The sequence below is a fragment of the Pundamilia nyererei genome, unplaced genomic scaffold (assembly GCF_000239375.1).
Source record: "Pundamilia nyererei isolate P.nyererei 1_Seehausen unplaced genomic scaffold, PunNye1.0 scaffold00002, whole genome shotgun sequence".
NCBI classification, from domain to species: domain Eukaryota; kingdom Metazoa; phylum Chordata; class Actinopteri; order Cichliformes; family Cichlidae; genus Pundamilia; species Pundamilia nyererei.
Window position 1 is genome coordinate 6,728,985 of NW_005187403.1, and position 20,030 is coordinate 6,749,014.

The 20,030-nt window shown below is 40.0% G+C and overlaps 1 protein-coding gene across 1 annotated transcript in view; it reads right to left on the bottom strand.

The window, feature by feature from the left end:
* Positions 1-657: 657 nt before the first annotated feature.
* csgalnact1a (chondroitin sulfate N-acetylgalactosaminyltransferase 1a) overlaps positions 658-20,030 on the bottom strand; it is a 37,651-nt gene continuing 18,278 nt past the window's right edge. Inside the window, exons 4-9 of the mRNA XM_005720312.2 lie at positions 18,246-18,462; positions 16,189-16,290; positions 6,073-6,251; positions 5,725-5,819; positions 5,430-5,511; positions 658-3,093 (exon numbers count right to left, since the gene is read on the bottom strand). Coding sequence (XP_005720369.1) covers positions 2,798-3,093; positions 5,430-5,511; positions 5,725-5,819; positions 6,073-6,251; positions 16,189-16,290; positions 18,246-18,462 — 971 coding nt within the window. The 3' untranslated portion in view covers positions 658-2,797. The remainder of the gene's footprint in view (positions 3,094-5,429; positions 5,512-5,724; positions 5,820-6,072; positions 6,252-16,188; positions 16,291-18,245; positions 18,463-20,030) is intronic.

The window sequence follows — 20,030 nt, forward strand, 5'->3', positions numbered from 1 at the left end:
ATATAGATATAGATATATATAATTTATTTTAATTTTTTTCCCAGATATCAGAACCATCATTGGCTCTTCTGTGATGCAAATGCCCCCTTTAAAAAACTAAACAAAAAAAACCCCCGAATGGTTTGTTGGCCTAGCATGATGAAACCAGATAATCTTGCACATTGGTTGAGAAACACTGCTTTAATTAATATGGCGAAGAGGACTTTATTTAACCTTTAAAGAACATACGACTGGCTCTGCCTTGATGTCTTTATTGACATAAAACATTTAGAAAAAAAGCAGTGTAATGAAAGAAAAACAGACGCTGCAAAAATGATCAAATAACAGAAAAAACGTAAAAACTTAGATGACATTTATTGTGAAAATAAGCAAACTAAACAAAAAAAAAAACATAAATAGCATTATTTGGTATTATCCTGTAATAATATATTCTCTGTTTAACATTTTTGTTTTTACTTTTTAAAAATGTATTTGTACTGGACATTTTGGATCAACAGTTAACACATAAGAAAGAACTAAACAGAGATGAACATGTCTGTGTTATTACACGTGTCAAAATACGGTTGAAAGTAGAAAAAAAGAATATTTTCTGTAATGCAAACCATCTTATAGGTATACTGGATTTGATAACTACAGAATATGACATAAGCAAAGTCATAAAGTATAAACAAATGTTTATTTAGCTCATTTACATGGAGTGAAAGAAATATCTTGAACATAAAAGAATCAAATATAAAAGGATCATCTGAATGACTTTCACACAGAAGAATGTGATTTTGTGTAAAATGAAACACGAAAGACAAGTCAGGTATCTCTGTGTATCTCTGTGACTACACTCAAACATGTGTAATGTCACATTTCTTCTTTAGTATTGCACTGGCAAGTTTTCATATCTTTGTCACATTTGAGTCACGTGGAATAAAAACCTTAAGATTAAAAGTCCCATTCTGACTTTCTGAGTCATCGTCAATAATTTACATTTACATTTTATCACATTAATTTATGTGGCCGCAAATTAAGTAAATGAAAACACAAAGTAGCCTACATGTTCACGTCTATCTTAATTTAAATATTTAAAAAGGAAGTGATCTTTAGTCACACTGTGGGCATAAATATGTAAAGATGGGTTACAAATTAAAAGATGGTGGGCAGGTCCAGTTGATTTCGCTTTTGCATGAAGAAGAAAGGAAGCTTTGGTCGACTCGCTGGTGTTTCACAGGGAACAGTGACTAAAGTGACATCTGCATTTAGCAGAGTGGGAAAACAAATCAGTGGGTAGGTTTAAAAACAACAACTGATGGCGCATATTTGATGTGTGCAAGACAAACGGAGCGACTCTTCCTCAGGTGGCAGAGTGTCAGCGATCTGACGACATCAGCATAACAATCCATCATCAGCTACACAGACAGAGATGCTGCTGTGGTTTGTATCAAAATGAATGCACAACTGAACTTTTTGTGGACAAACCCACTAAAGCACTATTTGTCAGAAACGTGGAAATAAGTGCCATGGCCGGATGAGTCATCCTTGATCCCATTCTCATGTCTGGCATCAAAAACCGGTACAGGCCTGAATGCTAGAACCCCACAGCGAGGGGATTTAGTGATTTTATGTTGTGACGGGCATTTCAACCTCACGCCTAATGGTCCACTCATCCCTACTTAGAGGGAAATCTTGCTGCAAGCCAGCGCACCACCTTCAATCGCTTAATGAAACATGTCTATCCAGATGTGATTACAATCCCCCTGTTTACAGGACACGAGGGTTCAAAGTCTCCAAATCTCAGCCTGCTCAAACGCATATTTTGGACCAATGTGTGAGACAGACACCTGACAACTGGCAGTCAATTAACTTACTAAGATTCATAACTTTGTGTTGGGTTTTCCTGTCATTTCTAACCCATCTGTATATGCCACACTTTTTGGGAAACACCCAGAAATTAAGTGATTCATGTTATACTCTCACTTCACTACAAAAGTGAAACGCCTACACCAAACACTGCCTGAAGCTTGTAGCATTTACAAAAATTAAAAATATTAATAAAACAAAGAAGACCAATAAACAATAATTTATATGTATATATTAAAAACAACCTACAAGACCATTTAAGGCTTTATAAAAGTCCTTAATTGTTCACAAGCACGTTATTCAACCCCCGCCCACTAGGTGGCAGTGTTCCCCAATTTATATAAAACCTGCAGGAAGGATCACTTAGTTTTACTGACCATCCAGAGCAGACAGTGTTCAGGAGTTATTCACAGAAGGCACGCAGTTCACAGTCAACTTAAAGCTCAAAATTTTAGGCTCCACGTTTTCTTCTGGAGAGCGCTGAAAAGCACCTTACAGTACAGATGGATGCTGCAGGAAGTGTCCGACTCTCCACTTCAACAGTGAAGATGCGCAGACAAAACAGTTTCTGTTATGTTGAGTCCTTAAAAACAAAGTCCTCACATCTTGACATTAAAAGGAGAAGCTTTAGATTTTGGTAACCACGTGTTTGTTTTCTAGGTGTGAGTTAGATGACAAGACAGACTTAAGCCTGCATTAGCCTAGTGCAAAGACTGGAAATGCAGGTAAAAGAGAACTAGACAGACCCAACCAAAAGATGAACAAAAAAAACTTAACCCAACAAGACAGGGAGGGATTTTCCCGGGTAGACCATCTCAATAGTTCTCAGCAAGACAGCAAACAGGAGCATTTCACAGCAATCCGCTTAAAGCATAAAGTTCAGATCAGCTGGGTTCACCAGCTCCGATTGCACAGAGAGCCACCGTAATTCAGCCGCTGACTCCAGCATTCAAGTCTTCTTAGCGTTCGAGTTTTGCTGCAGTTTCTGCTTGCGGAGGTGAGCTTCAATCTCGTGCCTGAAGAAGAGCATCCCCAGCTGGCCGTGCGAGGCCTCGTTCATGGCCTTGGACTGCATGCACATGCGGTACTGGTCGGGCGGGAGCTCGTCGGCGCAGTGCTTCTCGTGCCACAGGTGGAACAAGCCTCGCGACGGCGCTCGAACCACCAGAAGGTTGCTGTGGAGGTACTTCCTGTAGAGGTGAACATCTTCGCCGCCCCAGCCTTTGATGTCGATGTCAAAACCTCCTGGGCAGAACAGAAGGAGAGCGTGCGATAGGAAACTTTCTGCATTTTTAAAAAAAAATTATTTTATTTTTACAATTTTCTAAACATTTTTTTAGTTCCAGAGTTTTTGGATGCTGATTATGAAATCTGATTAGAGTTTGTGGTGTGTGATCATAACCACGGCCTTGTTTTGTTGTTTCTTGTGGGGACAGAAAAGACATTTGGAATTTGTGACCAGGCGATCTTAAACCTGTCACATTAGACGCCAGAACTCCTCGTGCCTGCTTTCAGTTGCACTTTGTACCTCCCTGCAGTTTTATTTTGTTTATGCCGTCTCTCCCTGTCTGCCTTATTTTGTTATTTTGCATTTTTTTGTTTTAAATTCAAGCTGCAGGGGCAAACACAGATAAGACACAACATTTGCACAAATGGATGCATTGTGCTTGTTTCTGAATGTGCACTCGTGGCCTAAAAAAAACAAAAGGACATCCTTATGATGAAACAAAGAGTGCAAACATGAACCACTAAATTATGCTTTTATAAAGAAATACGTTTGCGGAGACACATAATTTCATTTCACATCAAGAGTTCGGTGAGAAAGGAAACTGTGGACGCTAATCGTGTTTAGCTCTCGCACGTGTTTCGTTGTTCCCCGTCTCATTTTAAAGATTCCTTTAGAAATCTGTGACACAAACACAGAAGCAGACCCACTTACCACATTATTTGTTTCTCTCACCCACTTTACAGCTGAGTGGAAATAATTAGGATGTAATTGTTTTTCTCAGTTTGTTGTTGTTGTTGTTTACCCAGATGGAAATCCTCTTTCCACCCATCTCATGCTCTTTGGATTAAAGCTGTTTTTTAAACGAATGAAATTGGAAATAAAACTTTATCAGTCTACAAAGACGTTACATGCATTCCTCCTTTTCCTAAGAGATTTACCGGTAGTTCTCCCTCTGCTGTTACTGCAGATCACTGCAACTTCTGCATGCATGTACATTTACGTTTTAGAGATCCAAAGGGGGAAATGGACACGGCGGACCAGCGTGTCTGTTACACGCTTTGCCTTGATGCGTGTGGTTGGACTGGTTTCATTAACGTGACATTCAGTTCGGTGCCTCCACAGTCACTTGATCTCCATCCAGTCAACAACTTTCAGGACGTGACAGAATGGGAGATTCCCATCATGGATGTGCAGCCGAAAAGTCTGCACCAAATGTGTGATGCTATCATGTCAACACAGACCAAAATCTCTGAGGAATGTTTCCAGCACCTTCTTGAATCTGTGCCAGGAAGAAGAAAGGCAGTTCAGATGGAAAAAAGGGTGCCCAACCTGATACTAACAAGGAGTGCCTAATAACATGGCTAATGAGTGTATTTACATCCTTATAATGACAATAATGATGCGACAAACATCGATTTCTGCACCACCATAATGTGACTAAAGGTCTCATCCTTGCCCCTCCTCTAAAAACTGCCTGGCTCCACCGCTGAATGATTAAACAGCTGGCCTCTGTTTATGTAAAATAATCTGCCAACTTGCCATGCATCAATTAAACTCTTTTAAACTTTTTTTTTTTTTTTTACTGCATATTTATCTTTATATTGTGTTAGTTAATCATCTCTCAGCAGAGCCAGGCTAGCTGTTCATTCTGTTTCTAATGTCTTCTGTGTTTTTTTCTTTAGATCCCATTTAGTTTTCAGCTCTGGGATCGATACGCGCTCATAAATAAATACATGAAGTGGAATACAACTTGGAACATAAAGTGAGTTAACATTACTATTTCCCCATAATGCCAAACTATCCTTTTACAACACTCCTGGCCTTGGAGCTGTGTTTTACAATTTGGCATAGTTAAGTGAGGACATTTGCATGAATGTGTGTGCATGTGTGTGGGCCCTAAACAATAAAGCACTCCGAGTTCCACAGTAGCCTCTAATTGATTTCACTTTGGAGGCAAACTAAATTGATGTAAATCTGTCTACAGAGCCAATATTCCTTGCCAGATATACAGATGGAGAGGACACGGGGCGATGAGATATGCTAATATATGCTGCTGCAGCTCAGAGCTGTTTCACGCAGAGTGATATAATAAAATCTACTCCCTGTTAAGAAAAGTAATGCGATACTGAACCATTTGGGCTGTGAGGGTTGGTTTTTTTACATCCATTAAGCGGTGGCGCCGTTAAGAGTGGCAAAGTGCACATTTTCAGAGGACCATTTTCGCCCTGCGTTACGTAACACCTGCACACTGATAATCAGCCCCCAGGAGCAACTGTTTACCAATTCCTCGCTGCAAAGATGCGCCGATGGGCACGATGCCCGTGTCAGGATTGTAAATAACCGTCATATTTACCGATGTTGAGGAAGTCGGACCTGTACTGGCAGGTCATGCCGAAACCGAAATCCCTCCAGAAGCCCGTGTCTTTCTTGATCACCTACAGGAGGAAATAAGCGAGCGTTAAACAGCGTGTGGAAAGAAATACTAGTCCAACACACAGGATTTGTCCACTTATAGCAACTGGAGAGGTGAAGTGTTTTTAAACTGTTCTGCAATGCAGCGCCACGTTGAGTGTGGTATTTTCCACAAGTGCGTGGCAGGGTTTGAAAAAGGGATGAAAAGAAGGTGTGTGTATGTGTGTGTGTGTTACCAGCTGTTGTTCTACTGCTGGGATACGATCGGGACTTCCATAGATCACACTGGGGTTGTACTGGCTGAATAACACCGGGTAGAAGACCTTTTTACCTGAGATGCAGAAAAAAAGAACTGTTAGATGAATCAGCTGTAATCTGATGGGAATGTGTGCATTACTACTACACAATAGAAAATAAGAAGAAAACTTAACAGGCCCACTCAACTCAGCCTGAGATAACTGAAAATCCAATTATAAAAATCTGTCACCAGGGTTGTTACAAATACCCAGAGTTGGCATTTTGTCTTGTCATTAAAGTGTTTTGCATGCCGCATGTCTCATGGGAGTTTACAGCAGTCATCTCACCAGGCTGTGCGTTGAGTCGGCAGGTGTTGAGGAAGTCGGCGGTGAAGTAGATGTCCACGTCGCAGAAGAAAAGTAACACGTTGCCTCCCTTCCAAGCTCGGGCGCCGATGTCCAGACCCCGCCCCCGAGAGAACTCCTCGTCCAGCTGCATCAGCGTGTAGTTCTTAAAATTTGCTTCCCTTTAGAAAGGCGAAGAGAAGTAGTTTGGGTAGTTTAGCCAACTTTAGAAGCACTTTAGAAGCTAGAAAAAAAGCCTCACAATTTAATGAATTAATAGGAAAAAAAGTTGAACTCCAGTGAAATAACAAACAGCATGGTGTTATCTGCAAGCACTGTTGTTTATTTTGCCTCCGAAAATCATATCAATCTAAAGCAGCAGACTCATTAAGAGAGGTTAAGAAGAAAGTGCAGGCAGGGTGGAGTGGGCAGACATGAATGTCAGGAGTGATTTGCAACAAAAGGAAAGCAGCAAGATTTACAAGATGGTAGCGAGACCTGCTATAATGTATGTTCTGTAGACGGAGGCACCGACACAAAGAAGAAGAGCCTACAAAAAACATATTCACTCAACTTTGCTTGCTTCACATTTTGTCCCCAGTTATCCTCATGCCACAATTTACCCACTACAGAAGCAGAACTTACTTCTCTTATTGATTGCACTCAAATAAATACAGTTTTTAATAATTTCATCTGAACAAATGTAGTTTATGAGCATCTGTAATCACTCATCTGCCTGCTTGCCTGGATGTTGGGCTGCGAGTCTATTCTTCAAGTCACTTTCACTTTCCCACGCCATCAAACTCAGTGCTGACATCATCGCATCATTCATGCAACCCGCTTCCTCCCCATCACTGCCTCACCCCGGTAACAGAGCTCCATCCAAGCCTCCATCTTCATCTTCACCACTAGTGTCTAAATTCGGGTGGGTCCTGTCATTATTCCTATCACCTCTGACAATCCGTTCTCCCACGATGGGTCATCGGAGTCTAATCACTAAACAGCTTAATTAAATCCCACATCTCAATAAGTCATGTTCAATTCTTCCAAATGCTTTCCCCTTATATCGAAATGAAACTGTTCTTGCGGCATAATTTGAAGGCCATCTTTTGTATCCGTTCTCTTAATCGCTTCTCTGGTTCAGGTCTGGTCACCGGTCTAATGCAGGCTAACATATAGAGACATAAAATCTGTCACACCTGCAGCCAATTTAAAATCACCAGTTATCCCAACATGCATGTCTTTGCACAATGAGGGGAAGCCGGAGTACCCAATGCAAACCCCTGAAAGGTGCAGGAGAACAGAAAGGCCACAGCCGGCCAGTGGATTCAAAGACAGGAGCTACTTGCTATGAGGTGAGGCTGCACTACTACCACTGCAGTGGTGTCAGACATTTTCTATACATTATTATATAACATATGGCAGATCTTTCCTATGTTTGCAGATTCTGTGCTCCATATATGACTCTGTTTTATCTACATACCACATATTAAGCATTAATTGCCGTATTTATGCTGCTGAATAAATTCTAGCTGTAGGGCTCTGCTGTTGATTGAGTAATTTTTCTAGCACACTTTAATTTCCCCTCACAAAACATTACTGTGCTGCAACTGTGTTTCTAATTTATGATTTCTACTTAGCTGAATTGTGTTTAAATCTTACTTGGTGGTAATGAACTTTGGTAATGGTGATTTGACTGTTTGATATGCAGCCACTTTAACACTGAAATATAGCGCAGCTCCCACATTTTTCACAAATCTTGAGAGCTCATCTCGCTGAAGGGCCCTGCGCCACAATTCAGCTTAACCAACTTTAGAATTTCTAATCCTCTGATTTCTGCTTTTTGAACGTTCCACCCAGAGATTAAACATGATGACACACAAAAGTGCACATCAGCTCAAATTCCCACTCTTTTTACTCCGCTTCATGGGAAACTCAGCTGGTTCTGTCACTGGCCACTGAGTTGTTCAAGGCTGAAGCACGAGTGAAGAGAAACAGCTGGATCCAGATGTACACAGCTGCGGCTTTTCTTTAAGCATAACAATTTACACTGTTTGTGACTAATCCGTTCCTCATGTATGCGCATTCACAGACTCAGACAAAAACACACACACAACTGCATGGGCTTTGAATAAAGGATGAATAAGAAAGGAAAAAAAAACAAAAAAAAAACAGTTCGCATATCTCAGTGTGAAGCAGAACAAACTGCATCCATCACCCTCGTTCATCCATGCGATGCTGGGAAACACGCTCTGTCAAGGACAATCTGGATGACCAGAAGAAACATTTGGCCTGAGGTGGTTTGAATCATACTCCCCACATTTCCAAATCCCCGCTGTGCGAGTGTGTCACGTTTGCAACAATGTTCAGTGTGTGAAATTGATTCATGTATATTGCTGTGTAAAGCTTTTGTCTCGCTCCCTTCCGTTCAGCCTCCCCCATAAATAAGACATGAAACCCTCTGGTCCCCAGTGGCTCTAAATTCAAAAGAAACAAAAACATGACACCAGTAATGAGACTATTTTATATAGTCTGAAAAACCACTTCTGCCTGTCATTTAAAGACACAGACAAAAAAAAAGATTTCACATCCCTGAACTGTCATAACTTTAGAAAATCTGCGAAATGTTCATATACAGGTAGAAATATCTGGATGTCTGCGCTAACCTGCCCGCTCTGTGCTGTCAGTGCACGGAGCCTGGCCTCCACAGCTACATCTCGAGTCTATAAACTCAAGCCGAGTCAGTCTGTTTCACCGTCTACACACAAGAGTCCCCGCGGACCCACCCGCTGGCACTAAACCGTCCACAGATGGCAGAGACGGAGAACAATAGCTCTGTTTGTCTTAAACAATGTTAACGCAACAGGAGCTTTATTCACATGTTGATTCAGGCTTTACTTTAATGGGAGACGAGCTTCCCATCGGCTCAGTCTGCAAATACATCATGATTTCTCGCAAACAAACCAGAACGCACAGTAACGTCGAGAATTTATGTGAAGTTGCCGGACGTCCTTCTGCTCTTTGTTTCGTGTCTTTAGTTTTAAAGCTGTAGTTTATCCCTGTTTGCTAGGAAATCCACTCAGAACAACTAAAGTCATTTTCGCATTGAAGATTTTAAAAGAATGAAACAAAAACTGGGATCATCATTTCTGAATGAACAAACAATATAGAAGGCGTGAACATTATAGATACCATTTTTAAGGACGTTTGGACAGAGACGTGGAGCTAGACGTTTTCCCCAGTTTCCAGTATTTATGCCAAACTAAGCTAAACTACTGTGAGGACTTGTAAAGTTAGTGGTACCACTAACTACATACCTGCTACCAAGAAGATGTCAGATGCCCGACTATTTCTTTAAAACTGATTTTAGATGTCAGATTGGTCCATTGGTGTAGTGGTTGACACTTTGGTTGTACATGTGAAAGGTCCCTTGTTAGAGACTGGAAGGAGACACAAACCCAGCATTAGTGGGCCACAAGCTAGTTCACTTCTACTGCTGGTCCCAAGCCCAGATGAAAACGGGAGCGCTGCATCTGGAAAATCTGTGCCAAATCAAACATGCGGATCCATCCCTTGGGAGATTAAGGAGCAGCTTAAAATACGCCTAAAAAAACTTTTACTTTTGGACAGAGCCAGGATGCCTCGCCCTTGTTTCCAGTCTTTATGCTAATCTAGCTGCTTAGTGTGTTTAATTTTTACAGAGACATTTAGCTTAGTCAGAATATCCTGATTACTAATATTATTCAGGAACAAAATGCTACCGTCTCCACTTGTTTCCAGGACTTTGTCTCTTGCTCAATCCTATAGGCATGCGGTATAAGTGTTCCTTCTGGTCCACGAGTGGGTGGTGCTTTTAAAAATATTTCCACAATCAAGCACATGGTAGAGGTATGTTTGTGGGCGGGGGAATAACGGACTTGATTGCATTTCCTTTTCTGGAGTGACTGACAAAAAGCTTGGATGAGGCAGCCTGTGAGGGCCCTTCAACAGGGAACTTGAGTTAATTTATTTGTAATATAATCAACGTTATTGTCTTGTAATTTGATACTGGAGTAAGCGGTTTATTTTCAAGGCATTTTGCTGTTCATTATCTTCTTTTAATCAGTTGTGATTTTCATGGCTTGTTCTTTGGTTCATTTTAATAACAGTTCATCCAGGGATACACTTTTACTGGCTAAGTAAGTGTGTGTGTGTGTGTTTTATAAAAATCTTGTCATGCATATTTTATTTAATATTAGACATCAAGAGTTTGTATATTGAATGAGTGCCATTACTTAACATACCACTGCTAAAATGCTTCCTGGCTCGAATAGGAAAAGATGACGCTGACTATAAAGCGGTTTTCTAGGCTTGCAAAGCAGTGGGTGATGCCGCTGCCTGCTACGTCGCTCTTAATACAGAATCTAAGCTTTGCTTCAAGTGATTTTCCTCTCTGAATAATGCTTCCACACATTTATGTGTATTTGTGTCTCATGACTGCAAGTCCAGAAATATGAGCATAGACCCCACATTTGTGTGTCAACTTAATCCAGAAATAAATCCTTGTTTTCTAAATTACTTTTTATATCTGCTCTTTTTCTCCCTTCCTACCCACAGGCATCAGCCTCCTCCTCCCAACACACACACTTTTATGATCTAAAATAGTCAATTTGTTTACTGTAGGCGTGATGGTACCTAATGGTACTTAGTAGGAGTGAAATTGTTGAAATTGTGTCAGATTGAGTGAATCTGTAAAGAGCTTCCCTGTTGTGTCTAAGCAGCAGGTCTGATCCTGTTAGTTCTGCTCAGTCAGGACAGGGAGGGGAGGACTGACTGCAAATATGGTGCATCTAATATGAGGCCATATACACATTTCTCTTCATTTTCAACACTTCTTGAAGATATCACAGAAGCAAGCTTGCAATTTAGTCATGCGGTATATGTCTGAATGATTTGCCAAAGTGTAACCCCATTTCTTTGGACTATGGGAGGAAGCCAGAGTAATCAGAAGGAATCCATAAAGAGAATACACAGACTGGATTAGAATCCAGGATTTTATTTTTTTAATGACTAACCAAAGTTGGCACCCTATTTAATATCACATCAGGCTGACAAATAAACAACCTAATCAAAATAAATAGCTAGTGCTAGTCAATCTGTTAGCTGTGACGCTGTTAGCGTGATACCATGAAAGAGTTGTTTGACATATTGGTTGTTGGATGCTGCTAGATTACATCTGTCCCCTGCATTAAAAGCCTCAGTCGATAGTAGTTTACATAGAAGATGTTGACCTGTCTGCAAACTAATTCTAACTACTAGCCGTGCAGTGGCAAAACTTGACACAAACCGGACATGGAAAACATCCTTAAAAGCAAAAGCTGTGCTAACATGTTTCAAGAGGCACAAGTTTTACTTTGAAGGAATAGGGTCTCCAGTGGGTTTCCAGTTTGAGTCGCACTTTTCACAGTTTCACTCCAGCTTGGATAGTAGCCAAGTGTTTCCAGACAAGTTGGCGCCTTTCATGCAAACTACGGGACACAATCTGCTAGCTACCAAAGCAGTTGCTAGGAAGTCTTGGTCAACGAGGTAATAAAAGGCAAAAAAGAATATGTGCATATTTGTAGGAAATACATATTCTTAGTAATGTGCATTTTTTTCCAACGTTTGCCAATTGGCTGCAGGCGAGTCACTCTACACTGTCACGATTGTTGTACGTCCCAAACGTTACCATCATATGCATCTGCAAAACCTCGCCACCCTCTAATCCAGTTTCTGTAATAACAGATATTTGTTTGATCAAAACAAGCTATATTTGATTAGCTATAAATTGTCCTTAGTGCTGATTTACTAATATTAGCAAAAATAAAGATGTGGAATTGCACCTGCTAAATATTAATATGTGAGCATTTAGCATTTAGGCCAGCCTCACAGACTCACTGGTACAACTGTAGTTTCCACCTAATACATACATAAAAATATAAATAAAAAAGTCAACTTCCACTTACTCAACATCTCTCAAGTGTTTTCTGTATTCAGCAATGCCAGTAGCTGCTTTTTTTTTTTTTCAAATTATGATTTTTTTACGTGCAATAAATTTTAAACGACTCATACTTCATGTCTGGCTGTCTTCTGTTTACAGAGCAGGGGGTGGCATGCATAACCTCTCTGGATGCTTGTTCTTTATGGCGAGCAGGGGAATCAGCAGTCCACACATGTAATAAAGGGGTAAGTGCAAACTATAAAAAATGTAGACTCATGATCACTCTCTGACTGAGGCCCTTAGGCAAGACACCTACCAAAGTTAATAATGGTTTTTTCAAAATAGATCTGTATTAAAGGCATCAGATCTCTTCATAATGAATATTGGACAGCTTTCAAACTCATGAGAGATTTGGATATTATTTCATACACTTATAATCTTCTTCCAACTTCTGCTCAACTTTATTTTCGTGCTCACTCAAAGCTCCCAGTGGGTTTTTCTGAGATCGTTAACCCTTCTGTGCAATGAAGTAATGGCACAAATTGCAAAAGGCAAGTTGCTACAAGATAAAGAGAAAGGAATGACAAAGTGATCTCATCCTTTGATGCTTTGTCTCTCCAAATTTCTGGGCCTTTTATCTTTGTGAGATTTTCATGTATAATCCTTGGTGACACCCTTTTTCCATCCCCGGAAAAATCTGTGGTTTGTTCAAGTTCTTTCAGCTATGATATCTTATCTTTACACCTCTCCTCTTACTTCCTCTCCCTCTGTTTTTCCCTCAGCCTTTGGCTCCCCTCTGCATCTGAAACACAGTAATTATTCATATGTATCGACTGGTATCTCCACAGAACAGATCACTCATTCTTCTCCATCCTTTACACACAATCTGCCCCCCCCTCCGTCTCCATTGGTTTCTGCTCCACTCATGTTGTGTTGAATCATTATCTTCTAGCATGTAAGGCTCGAAAACATACAAGGCCCTGTGGGTTTGAGTCTGAGTTTAGGCTTTGAAGTGTGCATGTGTTAAGAACCACATTTGAAAGCTGCAACTGATTTTCTGTATGTTTAAAAAAAGACAGAATCGCTGGAGAGTAAGGCCCTGCTTTCTGGAACCTTGCTTTTTAATAGCAAATACTTTTATACTGACTTTTAATACGTATACTCTTAAATAATGATCACCTGCAGTAAAAAAAAGGTAATAATTTAAACCCTGTAGAGAGGTTGATATGGGATGAAAAGCTGCCTGAGAGCCCGGACAATTTAGATCTTGTTAGGCTCTTGGGAAATTGGCCTCAAGTAGTTTATATTGGCTGTGGGTAGTCATGTAAATGCTTCCCAAACAAATTTGAGCAGGGACACTGTGCTATTTAAAAGTGGGGAGTATGACTGCAATGTGATTTAATAGAAAAAACAAAAAAACGCCAAGACAAATAGCTAGAGGTGATATGTGACAAACTAAACCAAGTTATAGTGTTAAATTGAATTTGCTGGAAGTGCAGAATCTTATCAGTCGCTAATGATGCCAACATGCTGCAAACAGATATTGACTTGCTGGCCAATTAAGGCATGTGCTCTGTGTGAACCAGTTTCGTTTTACAGAAACAGCCCTCTGGTCAGTCCTCTCCTTGACTTGGTTTTTAGGGTGGAATCTGGATAAACTGAAGAAAATAAGAAAACGTTGCAGGGTATATAATATAATGTACTTAGAAAGTACTATTGTAAGTCGGAGCTATGTATGTATAAAGGAAAAAATTGATTAAAAACAAAAAACGGAAAAATAAAATAAGCATTAGCTCACATTTGGGAGATGTCATTTAGCTTAAAAAAGCTTAGAAGATTTGTGACAGCTTGCTCTTTAATTAAATCACTGTATAACTGCACGTATCAGGGCTTAGCTGTGCTTTGTGTTTAGTGAGGAGATGTTAACCCTAAAATGTTAAAGTATGTTGGTTAACATCAAAGCATGCTAGCATCATTAGCATGCTAACATTAATGTTTACCTCATGGTATCAATCTGTCTGTTTGGTTACCTGGTAAATCCTTCTACACTGCCAATTTTTGAGCAACCAAAATAGGAAAAAGGTAAATGTTAAACCCCTGAAGGTTCATTTCTATATCTGATATAGGCAACCATTTACCGAAGGGCTAAAATGGTGCATTTATAGTAATTATGCATCTATAACACTTTATGAAAGCATTGTGTCATTTTGATTTCATGACAAAGTGGCATGACGGTTAGCACTATAGTCTCATAACAAGAATGTGTTGTGTTTGGCTGGCCTTTCTGTGTGCTGTTTACACGTTCTCCCAGTGCCTGGGTTCTCTCTGCACCTTTGCATTTGCATGTTGGGTAAATGTGTGCTTCTAAATTGGCAACAGGTGTGTATGTGGGTGAGAATAGTTGTCTGCCTATGTATAACATCATTTTACTATATTCACTGTATTTATAGACTATATGAAAAGTCTAAAATATAGCTATACAGAATTCATGGTTTACCCATAGATATCACTACATCTATGCAAACATGATGACAGTTATTATACCAATAATTTATTACACACTTAATGGGGGTGGGCAGTGTTTGGATGATGACTGTACAACAAATACACTTGTTTTTTTTAGACAACCAGACAACGACTGGTTGATGTGGTCCCTTAATTACACAGACGTAAATCCATTTTGCACACAATGACTCCTATATTTATCTATTTATTTATATAAACAGGAAGTACCACTGCTATTTCTGACTTTTCTCATAGTGATTAGCTTAACAACTGCACAAACACAGCAAACAATACTGCTGCGTGGCCATGTACTAGTTTATGTAAATTTATCTAATCTTTATAGCTGTACAACAAAAACAAAAAAACCCTGACAGTTTTAAAAGCAGTGAGCAGGGTATTATATAGTTAAAGCTAATTTCCAACACCAGTCCATTCATGTACGCTATAAATGGGTGACAACAGTTAAAGTGTCAGATTAGAGCTGGGATGTAATTCTGTCACTATACTTGGCATTTATAGACTCCAGTCCGCTTATAAAAAAAGAATAATGCTTAACTCTTAAAAATAAATCATTACCTGCAGCAACACATACAGACGTGCACCTCTCCTTGCAAGCTAAAGAGCAGGTTACATTTGACTGTATCTGTGCATAGTCTGTCTGTGTCAGATCCCAGATACGAGAACAACAAGCCATGATAATTCCCAGTCATTTCAGCCTCAGCCTGAATGTTAGATAAAAGGGAAGAGGAGTGCAGGCTTGATTACACCCAGTGATTCACACCCAGATATGTTTCCACACAGCTCAGGAATACAGTAGAATGAGAAGAGTACAAAGAGACGGAAGTTCAAAGCAGAAAAACTACCGGAAATTCCAGTTTATTTAATGCCATTCTTTCCCAGACTGCACCTTCAGCTCCAACTCTTTTCAATTTCTGTTTTGTACAAACTTTCACTGTCACTTATTTAAGAAGGCTCCCACACTAAAATCAATGAGGCCTCGGGTTAACTGTATGTTTTTTGTGTCTGCCTTTCACATTCACAGGTTCTAAATTTGCCTTCTTTACACTTGATCTGACACTTTGCTTTAAGACCGTGCAATGCTATCTTTTTTTAAATCTCCACGGTTTCCTCTCAGCACGGTGAGACAAAGACACGCTGTGTGATCCCGGTGATAGTCCTACTGATTCAAGGCCACACAAAAACCTTCGAGGCTGGGGAATCGACAAGTGTCACCATAGCAACCCCCTCAGGGAATCTGCGGCGCAGCGGATCTGACTCCCGATTGGGCGACAGCGATCCCTCTCCGAGAGATGTGGGTGTCCGTGCGAGAGGGCAGCAGGATCACAGGCTTGTTGTAATTTATCTGTGCTGGCTGGTAGCTCTCAGCTACCCGGCATGGGTGGCACACTGCTCTATTATTTATCAGACAGATGACTGGCTGTGGCAGAATGGCGAGCCAGGAGGTGTGTGCGCTTTGTGCACCAAGGAAATGTTTATAGGGTAAGAGTTGAAACAGTGGAAACATTTCTACAGCGCGTTCCAAAAGCGGGTACACGGCTGGGGCTGCGTTCACTTCATTACGTAAATTGCATTTCATACTCTTGTGTTGGGAATTATAATTCAAAGACCACTTCTTGGCTCCACTTCCAACCCACCTGGATGTGTTCTCCAGAGTGCTCTGGACTTCGCTCATCTGCTCTTTCCCAAAATACACCACCGTCAGATGGACCCGGCCGTCCTGATGCACGCAGACTTCCCTGTACATAAACACAAACATGCAAAGGAAGCGATATTAAGGATGAAAGTGTGTGAGGAGAATGGGATTTGGGGGTGTGCAGGAAGGAAGAGGACATGAGGGGTTTTAAAAATACAGCTTTGGTTGGAGGATCTATCCATGCAGTGCCAAAACACAACAACTGTAATAATGAAGTGAATAGCTGCTTAAGTAGTTCATCATAAGAGCCAAGTATTTTCTGATTTCTGCTTTATAAAGCTGAATTTCTTTGGGCTTTGGCCAGCAGACTGAATACTGGATCTTGGAACCTAAACATTCACTATTTCCTGATGATTTATTCTAAAAAAGGAAATAAAATGTATCGTTTGTATCTGTATTCAAGGCTTTCCCCCCATTTTGACCCCGTATTAACACACAGAGGAAGCTCTTATTGTGAGTAAAACAGACACCAGGTGGAGATGCCTGAAAGCTCTTTGATGGAGATGTGTCAAATATATCACAAGCACACGCTGCAGATAATTCACCTCTCCCACGAGGTACGCATGCAAATGCGCAGATGTGCACACGCAGTTTGTCAACATCTTCCCCAAAGGGACGTTAGGGCAGGCGATTCATAGCATTCATAGCACACAACATGAGGCAAAAATGCTTGAAAAAAAAAAAAAATGTGCGGGGAATATTGAGCCAACATTTTTGCTGCAATTATTGACGCTGTCGCATAAAAGGCCTCTATAAATGTTGGTCTAGACGTAAATTGGAATAAATTGATTTTTTGTTGGGATCTGATGAGGCAGTCTAATTCTGTGCTGGGGCCAGAGCAGACAAAAACCCATCTCTTAATTATTTGAGTGTGTAAAAAGCAAGAAATCAATTTAAAAATCTGCCTGCATATAAACAAATCTCACAAGCAGGACTTTTTATCTCCATAGTCTTTCCTTTTAATATATTAAGCATATTTTCAAGTCCAACTGTGGACAAAGAACTCATAATAAGCTTGGATTTACCCAATGTTATCTCGAACACACACACACACACACACACACCTCTTCTCTTACTCAGTGCACTTTTATAATAGATGAGGGTGAAGTGTTTGCTCAGCGACTCCCCAAGTCTTTCAAGTAAGTACACTTCTTGCCGTGCTGTATATCAAGTACCGCTGGTCTGCCAGGGGGGCATTTTAATGGGCTGCAACACTGCCACTAAAGTAGGATTTACCATGTAAAAAGAGCTGTGATAAGCAGCAGCAGCAGCAGCACAATAAATCACAGACATTAAGGAAGACATTTCCTCAGCTTTGACGGGCTGCAGGGCTGAACCAAGCATGTTTTGCTCTCAGGTGATTAGATTTGATAGCTGTGAGTGTGAATTATTACAAAAATTACGGAAATGACTCATTTTATTTTCACCTTAGAAAACTCCATTAACCCTGACCCTTTTTCTTAAAGAAAAAAAAAATAGTTGTGATTTTGACTCATGCGTGCACCCGCTTGGCTCTACGTGTGGTTGAAGCTACAGTGCGGTGTGTTTGAAGTGTTAGTCATACGCGTTAAAAGTGTGTATGAAAATAGATTCCCTATGGTAATAAGGTGACAAAAATGGCTGTGATCACCGAGAACATCTTTATTCATGTTCTGGTCTGAGTCATTTTAAGTCTCTCAGATTTGTTTATATTCAGATTATGCCTACCAGCAGCAAAATAAATTAACTGATAAGACAACGCATGCAGTTTCAAAAATGTTAATTACATGCCCAAAAAAAGTAAAAATAAAATCTCTCTGATGTTAATTTTCTTCCCTCTAATCTCCTCAGCCCCTGTCTCTGTCTGGTTGATCCTTAATTAAAGTTTGAAACTTGGTTTGAATAACACTGAGTATCGCATTTTTCTGAATTAGTAACATGCGATAGAAAGAGCCGCCATGAATAATTTATAGGGGTGCAACTGTCTGTCGACTTTGCAGGTCAAAACATCTAACTCACCTGAAGTTGTGCATGAACTGCTTGAACTTGTCCGTGCGTCGGGAGAGCGGGACGATGATGTTGATGAGCACATTGGTTGTGTCCACTCTCTCGTTTTTCACCTTCAGGAGTGGTCCGAAGGGCCGGAAGAGGACCAGGCGTCTGAATTCATTACTTGACTCCCCTCTGAAGGTCAGCTCGTACAACGTACCTTTGTCCTTTTCTGTACGCGTGATACCTGGCGGGGGAGATTTGGAGCATGAAATCAGGAGCAGATAAGTTAAATACAGTCAACATCATTGTTTCTTCTTATAAAACAGTAAGGGTGTAATTGTTTTCCACTATATACTCACTCATCCACCTGTTGAACTGCTTCTTATTACAAATATCTAATCAGCTAATCAAATGGCATAAACTCAATTAATTTAAATGTGTAAACGTGTTCAAGATGATCCATACCACTTTTTTCAGGTAAGAAAAGTAAACTGAGACTGCAGTTGGCACAGGCTCACCAAAAGTGGACAAATAAGATTAGAAAAAGACTACCCGGTGTGGTGCCTCGATTTCTGCTGAGACTTTCAGATGGCAGGGTAAGAATTTCGAAGGTTTTTGTCTTCTATCAAAGGTTCAGACAGATGGTGGATAACGGTCCTCGGGCCTAGTTTCTTGACACACCTTGGGCATCTTAGTACCAGTTGAATATCATGTAAACACCCCAGCTTACTGGACCATGTACATGTATTGTTTGATAACAGCATTTTGGTTATTTTGTAAGTGATTTAAGTGTTAGCCACATGTTTAGTGAGAGCTGTTAATTATAGATTTAATTTTCTGCCAAAAGGGAGCATTTAACAGGTATTTTTCATTAGAAAACTGCATTTCCCAGAATCTATGGGCTCAAAATGTGGTCATAAATATTTTGTACTTGTAAATCAGGATTTGTATGTGTAAACAAAATTTGTGTTTGCATAAAAAAGATTTGTGTGTGGACTTAGCCAAAAAAAACCCTGCAAGTTACAAGTATGAATTTTGACCCTATTTTTCTTCCTTTCATCTGATTGGTCAATGTCATGTCAATCACAAATGTAACAATCCAATCAGAGAACAGATGGGTTTGGCTGTCAGAGGGGCGCTTTTTTGAACCGGTTACTGCGTTCACCAGATATCAACACAATTTCGATCTGCTCCTCACGTGTTAACCTCTTCAACATGTCAATGGCTGTGAACAAAGAGAAACTTGTAAATAACTCATGAAAGAATAAAGTTATCCACGTTGTATCCAAGATGGCCGACTTCTAAATGGCCACCCATCTTAAGGAGTTTGCCCCCTCACATTTACTAACGTGCCACAAACAGGACTTTAATATCACCAACCATTCCCATTTTATTACGGTGTATCCATATAAATGGCCCACCCTGTACATTAAGAATTTGCGGGACTCATTTAAATAATTTTCATTTCAGTTTCTCAATTATTTGAAAGCTGTTTTTGTTTCTCTGCTGATTTGCCATTATCATCTGCTTGCAGTGTTTAAGCTAGGCTTAGCTTTTCTTTTTTTTCTCCTCAATTTAAAAAAATGTTTATTTAGTTTCATGTTATTTTACATTTATATTAATGTAAAGTCTGTTTTTTTGGGGTAATTTTACTGATGTAAGCATTTACTGAAACAAGTGTCATATTTATAGGAATCTGTCTGCTTATTAAAGTAAATTACCAGGTTTGATTGAAGTTCACAAAAAAACTTAGGAGGGTAAGTTGTAAATTATAAAGCCTCAAACAAGGAGGCCACATTTTGAAGCTAGTGT